The sequence below is a fragment of the Protopterus annectens genome, chromosome 6.part1 (assembly GCF_019279795.1).
Source record: "Protopterus annectens isolate FY-2018-M chromosome 6.part1, PAN1.0, whole genome shotgun sequence".
NCBI lineage: Eukaryota > Metazoa > Chordata > Ceratodontiformes > Protopteridae > Protopterus > Protopterus annectens.
In genome coordinates, this window is record NC_056738.1 from 351,411,006 (window position 1) to 351,433,044 (window position 22,039).

General features: G+C 37.3%; 1 protein-coding gene across 1 annotated transcript in view; it reads left to right on the forward strand.

Annotated features, from left to right (window-relative positions):
- Positions 1 to 22,039, forward strand: part of CDC42BPG (CDC42 binding protein kinase gamma) — a 1,192,486-nt gene that overhangs the window by 854,340 nt on the left and 316,107 nt on the right. Inside the window, exon 21 of the mRNA XM_044075379.1 lies at positions 18,542 to 18,630. Within this exon, the coding sequence (XP_043931314.1) occupies positions 18,542 to 18,630 (89 nt within the window). The remainder of the gene's footprint in view (positions 1 to 18,541; positions 18,631 to 22,039) is intronic.

Consider the following 22,039-nt stretch of genomic DNA (forward strand, 5'->3'; position numbering starts at 1 on the left):
ACCAGTTAGCAAATGACTGTATTGTGTGTACGTTGAAGAACTCTCCACATGGTTTTACCATTGGATCCTGCACAGTGTCATCCTCTCCTTCATAGTCAAAGAAGCATTTTACTTTCCTGTGCCTCGTTTCCTAAAATGTGGTACCAACATCCCGTTTTGCTGTATTGGAAGCTTCACCCATGGCACATTGAAATACTGTCTTTAATTCTTCAGCAAGTCCATAGTTGATGCCAGCAATTTGACACATGTAGAAATATCAACCGATGGACTCTGCAGAACTTTGCATGATTTACCTCTGTCAGTACATCATACCAAACCACTAAATGTACAGTGAATTGGTATTACAGAAGTTCTGAGCACACTTCCCTTGCTTATTGATATGTTGCAACATTACTCAAACATAAAGCTTCACCTGTCTCCTGTAGTGCTTCCACGTCTCCCTTCAACTGAAATCCTACTGCCTTGACAGAGTCCATCCTGCATTCCCAATGAGTCTTAAGGCAGTGGCTTCGCAGTGACATTTATATGTTGTTGCAAGATCTGCCATCGGTTCATTGATGCTGAACAGAGTATGTAAATGTTTTTCAGACATCCAAACAAAGACACTGCCTGTAGTGATGAATGTGCTTCATCACTTGTTATAAGATTTAAATTATGGCAGGCACACAAAAAGCCCTTGAATTCATCTGTTTTATCTGTGCCTGCACTCCAGCTTATTTCCCTTTTATATTGCTGCGATTGTCGTATCCTTCCTCTCGACAGACGTTAATACCCAGTTGATGATTTTGCAGAGTCTGAAGAAGTGCTTCTGTATGTCCTTCTCTGGTTGTATCACTCAAGGCACAAATCCCAGAAAGTGCTCTTCAGCCATGGCTGCAGTCCTTGAAATGTCCACATACCTAACTACTACTGTCATTTGCTCTTGATCGCTGATGCCTGACGTGCAATTAAGAATTGCGTTATAGTACCTAGCATTTTTCACCTGCCCTACAATGGTGCTTAATATAACATGTAAACCATAAAAAGCACTGAAATATAGAGCCAACAGTCCACAGGTATATAACTACACAGCCGTTTATTACACCAAAATCACAATAAAAACATAAAACGCTTAATTCACCGTGTTTTCTTCATAAATATAGACTTCATCAGGTAAAAATACATAACTTTAAATCCCCCATTTTATACTCTACCCAATTCAAAAACATCCAATGAGAGCAATTCCCCCTTTACCCACCCTATTTCTATAGATATAAGCCTTTTATTGTGTGATGATTATGTTAATGTTTATTTGTGAGTTTTAAGGGGGGGTAAAGGGGGGGATTGCTCTCACTGGATGTTTTTGAATTGGGTAGACTATAAAATGGGGGATTTAAAGTTGTGTATTTTTTAATCAGATGAAGTCTATATTTGACGAAAAACACGGTGAATCAATAAGCATTTTATGTTTTTATTGTGAGTTTGGTATAATAAACAGCTGTGTAGTTATACACTTGTGGACCGCCGGCTCTATATTTCAGTGCTTTTTATGGTTTGTTAGTTCACTTTCACACTGACAAGTCTCCACTTATTTTTGGTCTTAATGTAATGTGCAGTCATCTGGATAATTTAATTCTGTGTCCTTAACCAAGATTATAATCTATTACTGCTTTATTCCTAATAAGACGCAAATATTCAGCCATGATGGAATCAAGCTGTGACAAAAGCTTTACTTAAGAAATTAATTGCCATAGGTGTACAAGGACATTACTTGTACCATGGAATGTCTTGCTTCGTTCTGCCAGGTATTGGATGATAAATGTAATGCATTCTAACACACCATGACAGTGAGTTCTCTTTCAACCACTGCTTGTCACCTATCATCCATTGTCTGCCTACTCTTCACTGTTGTCCAGTTCCTTCCACGTTATCATGCATCCTGCATGCTCTGGTGCTTGGATATGGCTTTGTAAAGCTTTGGACATCTCTCTCCATGCTCTGTAACCACCTAACCAAAGAAAATGGTTAGAATGTCCAAATAATTTGCATGCAATGCAAAACAGTGCATCTTTTGAGACTGAGTATGTCAACCAAGTGCATTTTGCACTATCCCCATTAGGCAGCAGATGGAAATAGTTCTCAGATGTAAATCATTTTCTGTTCATTGACTGGGAACTGTAGCAGCACCAATTTCACAGGTCTATGCTGGATGGCTGCTACCTTAAACTCATCCCTTATCAAGTCTGGCCAACTTTCTAGATCCTCAATAGATACTAGATCCTCAAAATATCTGCCTGTCATTCCCTGCAAATCGCAGACTGCATCTGTTGTCACTGCAGAAGTGTATGGGTTCCTCCTATATCAAACTCTGGTGATCCAGGCAGGACTGCTAAAGTTGAATCCACATTGTTGACATAATGTTTCCTATGGTAACGGCTGTAGGTTCACAGGTAGCCTGTGGTGCAGCCACAATTGACTGGGCACTTTCTATGGTAAGGATACTGGGATCACAGTGGGTAGGCTGTAGTGCAGAACCACTTTGTTGTCCTGAAGGTAGACTTTTTGCTGAATCTCCCTGCTCTTATATCCCACAGAAAAAAATCTTAATGGACCTCATTCTGCTGCTGTTGAAGCTTTCTTTTTGCTGCTCCTGACAAATGTGTACTTCATTTCTAACTGGAGATAGAAGTAAAGCAGAATTACTACACATACAGATATTGGATCCTTTTGTCATAATGTTAGTAAAAAGCACTTTGCTTCAGATACATTTTACATCACTTATTGACCTACCCAAGACTACATAATATCAACTAAAAGTTTGACAAAGGTTAGCATTCCAAACGCATTCTGAGAATCATGGTACATTCCAAATTGCACAGAAACAACTCCCATATGACAGTAGTAGAATGTTACCCATCAGATTTACATAATGGACCCACAGAGGCAAACCCACAACTTTGAGGTGCCCATTGCCGCAATATGTGAAATAGAAACTCCAAGCTAGCCAACCAGTGTAAGCAATAAGTGCCTTAACTTTAAGTGCAAGTTACAAACCTACAACCTTTCCCTTAACACACCACCTATGATACTTGCTCTGCTTACAAAATACAATCACTAACTATAAGTCACTGTTGTGCATTACTCTCCAGGCATCCTCTTAACGTATTTCACTACTACTGCTGCTACTACAAAAAGTCAAAATAAATGGAAATAACCACAAATGTACAGTCTGTAACCAAGTAGTATTACCATCCCCTGTAGCACTATATCTTGATATGAAAGATGGGTTTTACAAAAGTAAATTCCCTTGTCAACTGACTTTTGTATCTCAGTGGCACACATGATGGCAGCAGTGTCGAGGCCTGACCACTGCAAAAAAAAATGCATTTGGGTTAAGCAGGAAAAACTGAAGCTGCCAGACCAACTCAGCTAGCTACACAATCCATGGGGCAGTGCCACCCAGCAAAAGAGACCAGTTGATTCCATCTTGCACTGTAGGCAGAAAAACTGAAGAGAAATGAGAACCAGTAGGCAAAAGAACTGCAGTGCAGTCATATAAAAGTCACGTTAGTATGACTGCAAGCACAAAAGAATGAGCAACCAATACTGAACGCTGTTCATAAGGACAAGTTATACAGTAGGCAAACTGAAATGTATTACAAATTTTCTATTGACATCGGTTACTATTTTACCACAGGCAGAAAGACTGCAGAGTAACAGTGAACAGTAGGCAAAAAGAACTGTAATGCAGGTAATAGGTACAACTAAAGTGTATTACAAAATACACAGACACATCGCATAATGACTTCCATCAACATCAGTTACTGTTGTACTGCAGGTAAAAAGACTGAGGAATGGCTGTGGCCAGTAAGCAAAAAAAAAATGAGAAAGGCCCAGATCATAGTTTTAAGTCAAATACCAAACACTGGAGGCAAACTTCAATTTATGCTACAAAATTCTCCCCCATTCATCCCCCACTCATGTAAAGAGGCTTAAAAAGACTTAAAATATTGCTATTACAACCTTTCTGGAATAGGTGACTAAAGTCTGAAAGAATAAATGGTTAGGTAAAAAGCCACAAGTTTTAAGGGGAGCACACCAAACTGTGAGGCGAGCAAAGAACAAGACATTCCCGAAAACTTTTCCCACTATAATCATAAACCAGCCAACATTCAGGAATACAGTGTCACAATGACAGGCACTGCATAAGATGTACAACAGTTTCATATACCTACCCACTACCTCTCAATCTTTTTGTACACAATTCTGAACAAGTAAAATCATGGATGTGCTAGAAAACCTCATTTAAGAGGGACATAACAGAAGTACCAGGCAAATATCTGGAGACAGACATTCTTACAACCACCCCACCCCGTCCCTTGGCATAAAACCTCTGGACAAAAGCATAAAGCCAGGGAATGTACCATGCATTGCGTGGAGGAAATTAAGTCCATTTTTACTAGCTTCAGCCATCAGTATTGTGCTATATAATTATTTTGTGATCAAGGAACAGACCAAAAATATCAGGCAAACATTCTACAATATTCTTCCAGCTCCTACCCCCCGACCTCTCATCACAGTAATTCTAGTAGACAAAGCCAAAAATAGTTGCAGAACAAACGCATAACATCAGGGATAGTTTAAAACATTGCTATAAGCTTAGAAAGGTACTAGAACAGCATGATTTGCATTAGCATGTATTAAAACATCAGTAAATTCTGCAAAATTCTCACAGCCCCCCATGTCTCAACAAAACAATTCTAAACAAGGTAAATACAAATTAAAAAATGTAACAAAGGTGTAACATTAGAGATTTAAAGCAATGTGCTTATGAAGTAAAACATGCTAGAACAGATTTTGCAGGAGCATGCATTGCACAAACCTACTTTTTTGGTGAGGAACACACTAAAATTACCAGGCAAACATGTAAACATTGTGGAACATTCTAACATTCTAGCAGCCCTACCCCTATCCTAACCTAGTAACTTACTAGTTCTAGACAAAGCCAAAAATAATCGCAGCACAAAGGCGGAACACAAGGGATAGTTTGCTAGTTTATATCTGCATGAAGCAAAGCCATCACAAAACAAAGGTATTACATTCAGGATTTAAAATACTGGGCTTATGAACTAATAATGATGCTAGAACAAGATTTTGCAATAGCATGCATTGTGTGACCCCACCTTTTTGATGAAGAACAGACCAAAAATACAAACATCTGCACATTGTGCAACATTTTCGCGGCCCCTGCGAACCTCCTAACCTTTCGCAGCATAATTCCAGACAAAGCCAAAAATAACTGCAGAACAAAGGCATGATGTCATGCATAGTTGAAAACATTGTTATGATAAACTTGGAAAGATGTTAGAATAACAGGGTTTGAATTCTCACAGCCCCAATGTTCTCAGCACAACAATTATAGACAAGGTAAAAACAAAATGAAAAACAAGACAAGGACATAAGATTACAGATTTAAAACAATGTGCTTATGAACTAATAAAGATGGTAGAATAACAGATTTTGCAGTAGCATGCATTGTGTGAACCCACATTTTAATGAAAAGACCAAAAATACCAGGCAAAATTCTAAACATTATGCAACATTCTCACAGCCTCTAACCCTCTACTTGCTTCTCAGCTTAACAATTCTGGATAAAGCCAAAAATAACTGCAGAATGAGGGCGTGACATTGGGGATAGTTTAAGACATTGGTATGATAAACTTAGAAAGATAGTGGAATAACAGGGTTTGCATTCGCATGCATTAAGACATAAGAATATTCTGCAGAATTCTCGCAGTCCTTAACCCCCAATGTCTTGGCGCAATAATTCTGGATGAAGTAAAAACAAAATAAAAATAAGACACAGCCATACGTGGTATACGAGCTAACGAAAATGCTGGAATGACATGCATTGCGTGAAGCCAAATTTTTTAATGAGAGAAAAAAATAGCAGGCAAACATCTGAACTTTGTGCAACATTCTCACAGCCCCTAACCCCCCTCCAAACCTCTAGGCACAATAACTCTGAACAAAGCAAAAAATTATCATAGAACTAAGCCATACGTTCAGGGATAGTTGTAAACATTGCTGGTATACACTATACTAGCATAACAGGGTTTGCATTAGTAAGTATCAACTCATTCACTTCAATGGAACTCATGAAGTTTGCACTGCAAATTCCAGTGGGTGGAGCCTAGGCCATTTGACAGAATGAAAGTTATGTCCTCACATTTCAAACAATTTTTCATATCTCTGGAACCATAGGGATTATGAAAAGTATAAATGGCAAACTCATCCGCACAAACTGTTTTTATAGTGGTAGTATTCTTTAGGTTCTCGGTCTTAAAACAAATTTTATAAGTCACAGTAAACACAGTAACTGAGTCTGCATGTCCTCCCCGCGGTTGGGTAGCATTCGAAAGACATGCGTGGGTAAATGGGCATGCCTTCGTTGAAGGTTGGACGTCGAGCTGGCACCTCGGCGGTTCGTAAAAAATCTATTGCCAATCATTAGCAGACCGGAGTTCTGCTGTGGTGACCCCTTACTGGGAAAAAGCCGAAAGACAAACAACAGTAGTAAACACAATAACTGTTACCTTTGTAAAATTTTCTAAACTTAAAATATCTCAGCAACCACTCCAGTTACACACATACTGTCAGCAGCATTTTATTCATTTACCTGAGAGCTTTCATATGAGGCCAAGGGAGTTCTGTCTGTTACATGGTTGTTGAGATATTTAGAAAGCGTGAAAATTATAGCTATATAAATTAATATCATAAAAACAACAGTATCTGTTTACCTGCACTAGACAGAGGTCAAATATTAATGCAGTTGTTTGCTGCTGTGTAAGCTCTAAGATGAAATATTTTAAAACCTTGTGCATAGCATGATATTGGAATTATTGGTGCAGATATGAAAAAGCAATATTTGACGTCTAGTGGCATTAGTAGGAGTTAACTGCAGATGCATCTAGAGGCATCACTCAGACGTAATAAGTTAAAACAACATTTGTACATTCTGCAGCATTCTCACAGCCACTACCCTGTCCCCACTACCAATCGTTCACCCCAATTGTAAGCAAAACAAAAATAAATGAATGAACATTTTTCTGCAAGACTGACTGAAAAGACCGTATCAAATCTGGACATTAATTTTTATAGAAAAGTCTTCCTTTCTCAATCTTAGTAGAAGAGTTCTGGACAAAAGTGAAGTAAAACTGTTACAATCACTCCCCCTCCCCATTCCCTCTTAGCACAAGAACTCTGCACAGAAAGTAATCCAATCATCTCACTAGGTTTCTTCACCCCCTGCAAAGAAATACAGTTAAAAATAATCTTGGCTGTTTACCTTTCCTGCAAAAAAGAAAGAAAAGAAGGCTGCTACTAATCCTCTGCTCACTGTTCATGATTGTAGACTGGTCCACTGCTTGCTTCCTCTATACACAGACCAAACCAGTTCATCCCTTTTAAATTGCCCTTAAAGGGTCAGTTTTTTTAGATCTTTTAGAAATTGCCATTATAAGGGCAGTTAAAAATACAGCTGCTTTGCTTGTCACACACTCCTGGAAAGTGTGAATCTTCTGTCTGTCCTCACTCTAGTAATCCAAAGAACTGATCTGCCAAGTACAGCAAAGCAAACTCCTCTCTTGAAAAACGAAGAGAAGTAATGCTTGCTGCACACATGCCTTTTTAAAGACAGTTGACACAGTAAGTGCTTTATAAGGACCAATCAGGTCCTTGCTTAATCACTTCCATGTTTAAAAAAAAAAAAACACAGCTTACTTCCTTGGCTGTTGCAGCCAGTCAGCTCCTTGCTTCACTGAAGCAGATCTGACAGAGTGCAGCTTGCAGGCAAGTAAAAAAAAAAAAAAAAAAAAAACGGAACAAAATTTTGCAGCATCTTGATGATGACCAAATCACGCAGTGACTTCACAGCTGTGCAAACATCCAGGAGGCACCAAGCAAAAAGTAGAAGAGATGCAGAAACCCACAGCTATTGCACTTGGGTGCCCTCACATGCGAGGAAATAATTGGGGGCTCAGCACAGGTACAGCAGGTGCCTAAACCCAGCTCTGTATACTCACTCTTTTCCATCAGCTCCGCCCATATTGCTAAATTGTCTGAAAACACCATCACAACTGTATCACCATCTACGTACCCATAAGCCTGTGATAAAATAATCCATTTCAGCTCTGTGTCTTTGTTCTGTAAATTCATTGACTTGTGTTTCACAGCTGTGTTATGATATTTTATCACTTCTGTATTTTTTACATCTTTCCTTTTCTTTTTGCATCTTCCTCTTAAATCACTGTTAATGTCCCTTGTAATTATAATTCTCATGTTAATCACTACATAGTCTAATATTTGATTAAACAAATTGTCTATCTTTGATAGTTATAGGTATGCATGTAATGCTGTAATTTTATAAACCTGTTCCTTCCATCTCACATCCGCAATAGTTCACCTTCCCATCCTTGGCAATGTTACATCTAGTATTTTTCGCTGTTTTTTTTACACAACATAGCCAGTCCAGAACAACTTTCACTTCCCAAGTTCCAGCTTCTAACAGAATAACATGCACATCACATTAGCAGACCATTCCAGTATTCTTATCCTTCTACAGTGCCAGTAGTACTATTCACATTTACTGAAAGTCCTCTAAAATTGTTGCCTTTCCTTTTCAAACTTGGGGGAAATATTTTTAAATTTTTGTTTTTTTATTTTTACGCTTTTTCCCTATTTTCCTGTGTTTATGTACAAATCATCCTTGATCCTAAGAATCAGATTTTTCACTGGCTAGAACTTCAAAAGAATTATTAGTGTCAGTCCCTGCTCATGACTTCTCTTCCTGCGTCCACTATCTCTCATTTCCCCCCCTCTATATTTTTTCTCTTTCTACAATTTCATCCTAACCTCTTATTGCCCTTTCTTATGTATGTTTTCCCCTTCTTTTTTGTTATGTACTATCTTACTCCCTTACATTTCAAAAATACATATTTCATAGTTTCTTCATCTTGACAATTTAAGCACATTCTGTCACTTTTCTTTTTCTATGGCATATTTCTTTTTTATTGGTAATTTATCTATCCCCAGTCTCCACAAAAAATATTGACATTCTGCTTTCTGATTACACCATTTGTTTCTAGCTTTAAGTTTTTAATATGTTATACAGTTCTTACATAGTAATTTTATATCATTAAATTCTTCTGCCGTACTTTTCTTTTTCTATGTCATTAACTTTTATTTTCCACAAAAATATTTTTTTTAGTAAGTTTTTCTTCAGTTATGCACTGTTTTTCTCTTTTACTCTTTTTTTTTACCATGCACCAAAATTTATTGTACTTATTCATACAGTTTTACTACTAATATCTCATATTTTTCATGTATCCACTTTTAACACTTTGTATAAGTTTAATGAAGGAGCATATACCACTGGTTTAAATAACTCAAACCCCCCTTCCTCTTTATTTATATAAAGAACCAACCCCTCTTTTCCTGGATTTAATCTGGAACCCCCATATAAATGAAAACACTTCTGCAAAAATTCCTTTTCAAAATACTGTTTACAACATAAATGCCCTTGCTTAAACATGCTATTTCCCATCAGTACTAAATTTATCAAATAAGCATTTTCTGAATGCAAATTTGTATGTTCTCCAGAAAAAAAAAACAGATTTGTTTTATTTCTTCTATTGTTTTTTTTTCCAGTTGAATTCTACTGATATCTTTATTCCCAAGGTTTATACCAAACACAGAAATGTCATTAATTTTAAAATATATACCCCCTATCTTTATTACATCACCTAAACCTTTACTTGTCTGTATTTAAAGCCATCCCTATCACCTATAGTCACTCATTTGTGCAAATTACTACATTTGTTCAAATTTTGTTTTTTTGCAATTATAACGCCATCTGCATAGGTTAACAAAACTGGAATTCTTAACTCTTCAGGTGTGATATAACCCACCTTCATTTTGTAGTTTATTTCACGTACTGTTGTAATCATAACTAATGAGAAGAGTATACAACACACTGGGCATCCCTGTCTTACACCAGTCTTCATATGTACCTCTTGGTTTTATCCAGCCATTTACAAGTATTTTACTTTATTATTACTATATACTGATGAAAATTTATTTATTTAATATTTATTTACTGGGCAAGTCCAACTTGGAACGAAGCCAATTTTCAACGGAGGCCCGGGGTGAAACGCTCCAGACACAATGTTCTTTCTCCCTTATTTCTTTCATTATTACCCATAAGATTTCATGTTCAGTTGTAGCAAATTCCTTAAGATTTCCAGTCATGATTTTTGTTTTTTATTTTTAAATCATCCACAGTTTCTGCAATTATCATTAGTAATCCTTGACATCCCTTCCCCTTTATATGCTACATACACTATCTTCCATATTTTCCATTTTAGTTTCAAATCTCTCTTGTATGATTTGCATAAAGATCTTGTTATTATTCAGTACTCCTGGTCCCCAATTTTTTAATTCTTCTGTCTTCCTTTTTCCATATGAATTTAAGTATTCCATAATTCTTTATTCATAAAACCTTCATTTAACCATTCATTAAAAATCTTTACAAAGGATTTTTGCCAGTCCCTTAAATTTTGACATTCCATACGCTATTCTGTCTGGTCCTACAGCCAGATTGATGTGTACTTTCCTAATACTTTATCTGGCTCATTTAAAGAAATCTAATTTTCAAACCATTCTCTTTTTCTGTTAACTTTTTTTTTTTACTTTGTGTTTTTCACTACCGTCTTTTCTTTAAACATTTTGTGTACATATTGTAGTAGACTATTCATAATCTTTTCTTGAGTTATTTCTGTTTCTCCTTTTACATTTTTATTTCTCTCATTACACTACCATCTTCCTTTACTAATCTTAAGTATCTCGAACTCGATACTTTTTTCCTTATTAAAAAATCTTTGCTTATATAGAAATTCTTGTATTTTTCTTGATTTCTTTTGTATAATTTTTTTTGAAGTATTTTCTGCCCTTGTGTTCTAAATCTTCCAATGTATCATTGTATGTTCTTTTATATTTTTATTTCTCTACTTTTCATGCATCATATTGTCACTGTAAAAAAAAAACTTTTTATTTTTCTTAAATATCACCATTCGGACCAGTTTTTTCAAAATGTTCTCAAAGTAATATGATCTTTCTGTAACTGTTTTACTAATCTCTTTCCTTCTTCAACCCATGCTATCTCATTTATCCTTTTATTCCTTTGCCTATTTTTATATATCCATTGGTTTCCTTTGTCCTATTGTAATACGACCAGAAAATCCTGTTTCAACTGCATCCCCTTCTCTTGTAACTAAACCTTCTGATACTGTGTAAAATAATCTATTTCAGTTTTATATGTACCCATTTTGTAAGTCCATGATTTTTTTCCCAGTATTTTAACTTGCCACATTTTATAACGTCTAACATTTTGTTATATAATTTCCTTTCTTTTTACTCTTGCCTCTTAAATCACAGTTAATGTCTGCTGTTGTTATAGTGTTCAACAATTGGCTAAGCTTCTGGTGTCATTCTAAGGGGATCCAGGATTTGTCTGCCTGGGACGACAGGATTGACAGTCCACGATGCTTTGATAGAGATGGCCTGCACCTGTCGCCCTTAGGATTTCGGATACTGGCTAAGGCTCTTGCCACCCCTATAGTGCCTTTTTTAGGCAAGCTTCAAATGACAAATTCACCACCGTAACAAGTACAAGCAAGCAAAATCTGAGGGTAATGCTACTCAATGCTAGAAGTCTAAACCTCAAAATGTACTTGCTTGAGGCACTCCTTAAAATGGAGAACATTGACATCTGTGCAGTGACAGAGACCTGGTTCAAAGCTCCAGAGAGCACCCCTGCATTACCAGGCTTCAATTCATACCACACCTTTCGGCCACCTAACCCAGAAAGAAGCACTAAAGGCGGAGGCGTGTCCATATTCATTAAGGATATCCACACCTCCAGGCTAGTTGTACAGCATAATGCATCCGAGATTATCTAAGTGCAACTAACTCTGGGCAAGACTGCAATCCAAATTGTAGCTTGCTACAGACCCCCCACCATGCCCTAGGATTCACACTCCTCATTTCTTGATACACTGGAAAGTATTAGGGTACAACCCAACACCCTAATAATGGGTGATTTCAACTACCCCACCATTAACTGGGAAAACTACTCGTACTAACTCTCTCGCTCAACGTTTTCTAGAATTCATAAATTCCAGCGCCTTGGATCAACTTATTCACACCCCCACCAGGGGCAGCAATATCCTAGACCTGGTCATTACCAACATGGGAAACTGGTGTTCCATACCAGAGGTCAATTCCTCGGTCAGATCCGACCACAAGCTAATCAGCCTAGACATCCACATCCCACCCCCACCTCCAATTAGGGAAACCATCGTAAAAAACTTCTCCAAAGCCAACTTCACACTTCTTAAGACAGTAGTGGCAAACTTCATGACACCCATGCAGACGGACAATAAAGGTATGACTGCCGAATCCTGCACAAATGCACTTTATAAGCACTTACACGAGTGCATGGATCATGCTATCCCTAATAGAACCAAGATGTTATCCTCCAAAAAAAGGAAGCCAATCTGGTGGTCCTCTGCCATAAACTCTACAAATGAAGAAAAAAACTGTTGCAAAAAAGAGTAAAATCCCATGACTGGAGGAACTCCCTGGTCAACCTCAGTAAGAAGCTGAGATCCCTCATAAAATCCTCCAAAGCTAGTTACAAAAAACAAAATTGCCACTGACTCTAAAGACCACCACAAAGCATTCTATAGCTATGTCAAGAATCTAAATGGGAACACTCAGATCTGCTTTGAGTTACAGCACAATGGCACTAAATATACAGAATCAACTGATATTGCCAACATCCTAGCAGATAGGTTCAGTGCTAACTTTACCCCCCTCTCACCCCATAGAGGGCCCATCTCTATACCAGAAGAATACAAAGTTCCTATAATCACGGCTGCACAGGTAAAAAAAAACACTCTCCAAAGCCAAGAACACAGCATCCATGGGACCTGACAATATCCCAGGCTGCGTTCTGCACGGACTACAGAATGAACTGGCACCCTACTTAAGTACCATGTTCAATCATAGCCTCACCTCAGGCTTTGTACCCACTGAATGGTGCACTGCAACAGTTTTCCCACTCCACAAAGGGGGAGCCACGGCAGACCCCGGGAACTACCGCCCCATTAGCCTGATGAGCCTGGTCTGCAAGGCCATGGAACGTATCATCGTGAAACTCTTAAACAAAGACATTGGTAATCTCCAAACTCTGGACCCTACCCAGTTTGGATTTGTAAAAGGCAGATCATGTCTCCTAAACCTGATTGACTTCTTTGAAGCAGTCACCAAAGCCATAGATGAGGGTAAAATGGTTCGCACAGCTTATCTAGATCTCGCCAAGGCTTTCAACACCATCCCCCACTCTGGAATTATAGATAAGCTCAGTAAACTAGGTATAAATCCCTATGTCACAAGATGGGTTGCCAGTTGTCTCACAGACAGAACCCACACTGTGAAAGTAGCGGATTCCAAATCCGACATCAGACCAGTGACAAGTGGAGTACCACAGGGTTCAGTCCTGGGTCCTCTCCTGTTTGGTATCTACTTCTCTGAAGTGCAGGCCAATGCAGAAGGTCTTTAGCTAACAAAGTTTGCAGTTGACTGCAAACTAGGAGCCATAATCGAAAATCCTAATGATGTGGACAAACTACAAAAAGGCCTCACTGAGACAGATACCTGGTGTCAAAACCATGGCCTGAAGCTCAATGCCAAAAAGTGTATTGTCATCCCCTGTGGTAAAAACTCTGTACCCATGAACTACCACATAGCTGGTAGTCTACTTAATGCCGAAAATGTGATGAGACCTTGGGACACAGATGGACAGTAGTCTCTCCTTTGATAATCACATCGCCACAGTGGTCAGGAAATCCTTCTACGTGGCTCATCTCATCACAAAAGGATTCTCATCCAGAAAAGAAGAGGTCATTGTTCCCCTCTACTCATCACTCATTAGACCCATTATAGAGTACAATGCCCCTTTTGCTATGTACCTCACAAGACATCTACAACTGGAAAGACCACAGAAATACCTCACAAAGAGGATTACTGGCCTCAAACAGATTCCCTATGCAGATCGTCTCAAAAAACTACAGCTTTACTCCATCGCATATCGCCTAATCAGGGGCGATCTCTGCCTAACATACAAAGCTATGTCAAACCCAGAGCTGTTGGACATGCTCCACTTAAAGAAATCCCAATCCCTCCGAGCTACGCGCTCTAGGGACCTAAACCTTGTCACTACAATAAACAGAACATGCTGGAGTGGTAGATTCCTGTCTAAGAGACTTCCCATACTCTGGAACAGACTACCCATCTATGTCAAACAGAGCTCCTCATTAGCACTCTTCAAGAAAAATCTTGATGATTGGATGGGAAATTCGCCCCGGAGATCACTTCTGTGGCTCTGCTCGACAGGGGCACAGGAAAATAATTTTCTTGGGTGGCGAAAGCCAGGGAACATTTTTTGGTTAGGCTTTTATGGGCCCTAGGGCCGATAGCCTAGTACCTACCTATGAACTATGTAGTCTATAATCTGATAAAATAAGCTTTTGCTTTCTTTACATTTATTGTACGCACACAATGTTATAATTCTATATAATTTCCATTTTAAATCTACAATAGTTACTTTCCATTTTTGCTAACATCTTTACTAACATCTTTACTGTATTTCTAAGGAATATGGCTACCCAGAACACCTCTAATTTCCCAAATTCCAGATTATCTTTCTTCCCCATAGTTTCTCTGTTTGTAATCTTTCATTTGTTAAAAATCCAATGTCTTCTAATATAATCAGATCTACATTGTTTATTTCAGAACTCCAAAATCCCAAGTCTTCTTACTATATTCTTAATACTATTCACATTTACAGAAAGAACTCTAAAATTTTCATTTTCCCTTTTCCTTAGATTCACAAGTTTGTAGCTAATTAATAGGCTAGCTTTCTTAATAGGCCATTCTAAGCCTAGCCAATTTCCCTCCCATAGGTGAGAATCAAACACTCTAGCTTGCGTCTGTAAGTCAAACACCTTAACCATTATACCAACCTCCAAGCATTAACCATATGTATATTCTTTTTTTTCATCTATTTCCTTTCATTTTATTTTGTACTTTTCTTTTACCCCTTTACCAATAGAATTAACTTTTTAACCATCTTCCAATTTGTCTTCATTATTTATTTCAGAACCTTCTGTATCCTTTTTATTTTTTCTCTTCTAAATTTTCTTTCTATTTCTACTACTTCTGAAATGTATTCTTTGCTCATTTCCTTCTCTTTTTTCTGTACTCTTATTTTCATTTCTACATTCCATCTATAAATGTCCAGTTTTGTTAAATTTATATTTCAATTAATGTTTTTTGCGTCATGCCCCATTCCCTGCAAATTTATCATTTTCTTGTATTACAGTTACTTATCAAATGTCCTTTTCCACAAAATACAACACATTTTGGGTTGTCCCCAGTATTATACAACACCCCTATTCCCTTCCACATTTATCATGCTCGATATATGTATAATTTTCTCTTTGTTTTTAACAGTGTTACAGTCCCATCCACCATTCCATAAACCCCCTTTTTATCATAAACTTTGGAAATGTCCAGTAGTACTTTACATAAAGTTTTCAAATGTCTTTTCAAAATCTCTCTCTTTCCACCTCTGTTCAAAATTGTATGAGAATTTTCATTAGTGTTTCCCTGTTTTCCACAGGTTACAGTCATCCTTTTTTTCATATTCTCCAAGAAAATTTTCAGTTGAAAAAAAAATGTCTGTCAGTAAGAATAAATGTTATTACCTCATGTGCTTTCACACCCAAAGGAGCTATTAAAAATTGTCCCTTACTTCATACATGTCCATTTCTTTCTTTCTCTTTATTTTGAATCCTTACCATATACTTCCGTTTCTCATTTTCTTCTGTCTTCTCTTCTGCTACTCCCCTTTTGCATTATTTTACTTCCTCTGCACACCTTTTCATTTCCATCTCATCACTATTCTTCAGGATTGTCTTTGCATCCTCCTTTTGAATGTTCTCCTAAATGTCTCTCCAGGAAATGACTCTCATTTTCTGGCTGACTCTGCATTATCATTTCTTTATGTAAATCATACCTCAACCCTCCTTACTGGGAGGGTTGTAATTATACATCTGTCAGTTGCTGACTCATCTAGATCAGATTTCTTTGAAACATCTCCTCAGACTCCTGAGCAGATCCTCTGATCTAGATATTTTCTTTCTCAAAGTAAACATGCCTTTCAAGTTTTAAGTTTTAGAACTGATGCAGCACAAGTTCAGTTCTGACCTCTGGTTATTGGCTAAGCTTGTGATAGTCTGCAAGCTGATAGCCTAGTATTCACCTATAATTCTCTCTCTATTTTAAGAAGGTGGGGATGTTTGTTTTTATATAGGTCAATGGAGTGCGGAAGGAATAGCAACAGAAGTTAAAGGTAATTTAAAAGGGTGAGAAGGTAAAACAAGAACAGCAGGCCACTTGACTTAAGAATACTCTTGGTTCCAAGCTCAGAGGTGGAGTCACTATTTCAAATATCAATGGAAAGGCTGTCCAAGGTCTTTGGACCACTCACAGTGAATGCATGGCCTGATGAATTTAAACAAAGGAGATTTTTAGACCAGAAGGATACATGTCATTGCCTTGAGATATAAGGAAATAGGAAGTTACACTGGGGTAAAGCTTAGAAGAGAAATGCACTGAAATACAAAATCTTAAGAATTTTGTATATATAATGGTGAAAAGATCATCATCTCCTTTTATGGGTAGCCAATTTCTCCAGGTACGAAAGGAGCAGTGAAGTTCCTATTTAAGAGAAGGGGGAAGGTTGAGGGTTGGCATAATGGTAAAGGTGCTTACCTCACTGACAAAGTAGTGTTTGATTCTCACCTTTGAAGGGAACTTGACTAGGCTTAAAGCCTGCAAAGGCCTATAACTTGAAATATAGAATTTATTTCCTCATGGAAGCTGGAAGTTAATGTGTTTACTTTGTAGACACAAGGTACAGAGTTTGGTTCTTGTCCAGCCCCAGTGGCTTAATGGATAAAACATTTGCCTCCAAAACTAGGGATTGTGGGTTTGAGTCCCATTTGGGTTGATATGATCTTGATACACGTAGAGCTTTGGGGAGGGGCTTTCATAATGCTTAGGATCTTTGCCTCACAAATGTAAAGTACTGAGTTTAATTTTTACCTCTAGGTCTTGGCTAGGCTAGTAATAGTCTGCAGAATTATAGCCCAGTATTTGGCTATGAACTTATGGGTTGAGAACTTGGCATAATGGTTAGTGTGTTCATTTAACAGACACAAGGTGTAGGATTTGAGTCTCACATGATGTAATTGGTTTAGCTTAAAATGTCCCACAAAGGGCAGTTATCCTAGTACTAATCTATAAACCTATGAATCTCTTGAGACTATGTAAATGCAGTTAAATAGAATGGTGAGATCTCTTAGATTCAGAGCAGTGGCATTGGGGGGGGGGTCTTATTTTAGCTGCCTTTGGGCAATACATTTACCTGTAGATGCGTAGGCTTTTGTGGTAACAAATCTAGAAAATTTGTAAATGCCAAAAAGCATCTGGTTAAATTCGCCATTTGGGTGGTGAGTGTGAACAATGTAAGAAAGGGATGAATCAAAAAAATCCATGATATAAGATAAGACTAAACTATATTTATTCAGAGGAACAAAGAGATAATTTATGACTGGTGTGTATGTCAGAGACCATAGCTTATTTATTTACTTTTGAATCAATTAGAATCGGATGAAGCCAGTCAAGCTGGAAGATAATGATGATTTTGGAGAAGTAAGGCAGATATCTAAAGATGGCAAGATAATGAATGCAAGTAAGGTCTAAAAAAATTCAGGTCAGAAGCTAGTGAGTTAAAGAAAAGGCTAAAGGAAGGTAACCCAACAAAGTTAAATCGGAGGTTTTGTTGAGAGATTAAAGCTGTTGTAGTGAAGTTTTAACTCGAAATAGCATGTTAGAAAAGTTGCTTCTAAAGCAAGAAATGATAGAATGAAATCTAAACGAGTTAAGGGAGCTGGCAAATGGACTCATTTACATGAGTAATACTGGTTTTATGATACTCATACCAACTTGGATGTTGATATGTTGTATAATTGATAATAGTTTGAAGCTTATTCATAAACAGACTGGTTTTGCTTTTTATGTTTTTCCCTTTTAAGCCAGTGCATTTATGCAGTTGTGGCAGGAAGACCGAAAATATACATTTACTTAAGCTTCTTCCGTATGTTTCACCAGTCTGATGAACTTACAGTACTAGTTTTAAACAAGCTGAGAAATACCATATTAAAGTAACCCCTTACTGTAAATTGCTATAAATTAGCATAATATGGGATTACATTGATTTATGCATGTAATGTTCTCAGCATGAGTGAATGTCATTCATGTTGGGTCTTTTATTATCACGCTACAATTCATACTGTACTCTCATTTCATTTCACAGCAAACTTCATGACGCAGAAAAACAAATTGAAGCATTGAAATTGGAAATAGAGAAACTCAAAGACGTTGTTCAGTCAAAGACGTCTGGAGGTAGGTATCTATGTTTTTGATGATAAATGTCACGAGCAGTAACGTATTTCTTAGTATTAAAACTGACACTATATTCTTTGTTGCAAATACATCCTTATTCTTACAGGCATTATATGTAGTACTTTATTTGTAGGTATGAAGTAGTTTATTTGCAAGTAAATGCTTATCTGATGAAACTTATGTCTAGTGAATACTAGTATTTGTCCTAAGGATATGTACAATGCAGTATCCTGAGCTCACAGATGCAGTATAAAACATCAATGAATGTGCATACATGAGGATGTCTGTATCATTTTAGATTAAGAATACCTTGCAAACATATTTTAACCATGGATACCTGGGATAAATGTTGTGGAGCTGTTTGTGTAACATGGGACGCATTTCCATTCCTTTTTCAGCTACTGTTCACAGAAAGCTGAGCACTAAGCCTTGTTTTGTCATGATATTTGTATGGTTTTATTTTCTGTCATTGTGAGCAGCAGAGTAATTGGTTCTCTTGCAGAAGCCTTCCAGTGTTAAGGGCTTGTCTTTATATTATTTGCATGTGCTGTAGCAGTCTAGACAGTAATACTCCCTGTTAAAAAAAAAAAAAAAAAAAAAAAATTCTTAAAAGGAACACAACACCCATCTTAAAACTTGAAATAGCATTCTATCCTTTCCATTCACATGAAAATTGTAGCAAGCTTCCTGGAAAGAGAAGTTGAAATAGAAGCACCAGGTTTCTTCAGTGAGTGATGATGGCCTTCTCTGACATACCAAGAGAATTTGAAGATTTCCTAGGGGAAGACAACATTTGTTTGTGCTCTACATTCTTATTACTCATGGTCATTGGAACAGTAAGAGCTCCAACTACAGGAGGATCTGTGTTCTTTAGATGATAGCAAGAGGAGAGCCTATTGTCTGCTTAATAGTGGTGGTGTGCAGCATCTGTCTTTCATGTAGCTCCACCATCAACATCATCAGCACTCTTTCTAACATAAAAAGATAGTGTTGTTAATATTCAGTAGGGCTTACTATGGTGACTGAAGGGACTCATTCTTTCTTTAACTGCTTTGATCATCATAGTGCAGTTAGTAATGCTTTGCATAAGAGGAGCCAGGGATGACTTTTAAACATAAGAATGGCAGTGATTTATATGACTCTGCCACTGCCTGTGCATTTTTATGTTTTACTCTTATATTGATGTTTTGTTGCTGTGACATTTACTCATTTAGTTGAACATTTGCAGTTTATAGAAATTCCTACCATGAAAACCAATGTTTTTCTTAGCAAATCCATGCAAATGAGTTACTGATAAAACTTTTATAGGCAGTGGAGAGAGATTTTATCTCCTGCTACAATGAATATAGTCATAATATTAGTAAGGGTAGCATTTATTCCAAATGCGCAACTGGGTTCTGTCTTGGAAAAGCTCTTGGGAAATGCAAATATAATCCAGGAACAAGGTTATCACTATATTCATTGTAGCAGGAGATCGATATTCAAAGACAGCATACCAAAGTTGGGATACTAAAATTTCTGTCTACTGTAGAGTACAGAGGAAATAAATGAAGCATATTTCAGGCAAATGCATCACTAATTTTAGAAAGAATAGCATTATTGAATAAGTTATCTGATACAGTAGACCACTTGAAGAATGCAGGTACATAGAGGGTTTAGAAACATAGAAGAAAACAATGGAGCAACCCTTGGTCACTATCAGAAATAAAGAGGAAGAGAGATTTTTCACACATGGAGCCAGACCACAAAACACAGAATCCCTGAGGTTAACTGTTCTTTTACTGTTTGGCTTAACCAGCTGCTGCATTTATCTGGTTATGTACCACTTGCAGAATCTCACAAATATAAGGATGTTAAATTAAAGGAAAAATAAAAGAATTTTAAATACATTTGTCTAAATACAGGAGGTTACAATTAGATAATTTATTTTTTAAGGACAGCGCTTCCTCTAGAAGAGGGGTTTACAGTTATTCAAGTTTCCAAATGGTGTGCAAGAAGGCTTGAGTTTGCAAAAGGAACTGTTGGGCTTTTTTGACAGAGTTTGTTGGCAATACATGGACATTTTATATAGAGACAGTGAACGGACATTAAAGAAGTTGGAGAAGGAAATCAAGATCTTGCAAGAAGATATTATTTAGCCATATTTAGGAGTGTTACATCTGTATCGTGGAGAGGATCGACAAGGAATGTTCACTGGCACAGCAGGAGGAGGAAAAGAAGTTATGAAGAAATAATTTACAATATGAAACCAAGCATACCCAGCTCCCAGTGGAGCCACCAAAAATTGTGTATGGTTTACCAGTGACTAAAATGAAGATTTCAGCAACACAGGTGTTAATGATGGTTTCTAACAGAGTGAGACTTTTTTTAGACAAGCCTAAGAGTCTCCACAGGTCAACCAGGAGTTCAAACAGAAACAACAAGATGAACCATCAGGATTTACACCAGTCAGTTGTGAGGAAGAATCCTCAAATGGAGGAATATTACAATATGCAGGGGCAAAGGAGTTTTCAGGGCCAACAGTGGAGATAACACTGGACATTATTCCACTATATGAAGGTATTGTACATCACTTTAAAGGGTTTAACATATTAAACTACCACCATTTTAATATTACCCCTTTATTTGGTGATTTGTTTTGTAAAGTTTTTACACTCATAGCATCCAAAATATTCAATATAGTAGATGGTATTTTAGAATTAAAATTGTTTGCATGCAAATTTAATTTACAACTTTTTTTCAATGATGTAGGCTTGGGAAGTCATGTTGATCAAACCTTACATGGATCTAGTGTACTCAACTCCCCACCAAATCCTGTTATGGCCTCCTTTGAAGCTGCATGCAAAAAAGAAATGCGGACCTTGAATAAAGTTGGAGGCTACTACAACCTCTCTAATGAGGAATTTAAATTTGTTAGAGATCTGATGGTTGACTGATCTATTAAAATTATGAAACCCAACAAAGGTGGGGGTGCTGTTGTGATGGACAGCCATGTTTATTCTTAGAAAATGTTGCAATTTTTACACACTGGTGAGTTTTTCTCCATGGGGAGCAAGAGTGAGATTTACTTGGCATATCATAAGATGGATTATTGGCTGGAAGACTTGTCAATGAATTCTGATTTAGACATTTCCCTTTTGGAGTTCATTAGAGTGGGCAAACCTATAATTTGTAATATTTTCAGAATACCGGAAGTACACAAGTCAGTCATCAATCCACCACTTCAACTGATAGCAGCAAGAGGTTCAAAAACCAACCCTCTAACCAAATTTGTTGACCACATCCTGAAATCATTTTTTGAAGATAAATGCTGTGCCCTTAAAGACACTTGGCACGTTTGGGATAGGTTACATCAAGTATCATTCAACAGGGAAGTTATTTTTTTTTAACTGTTGATGTTAAGGACTTT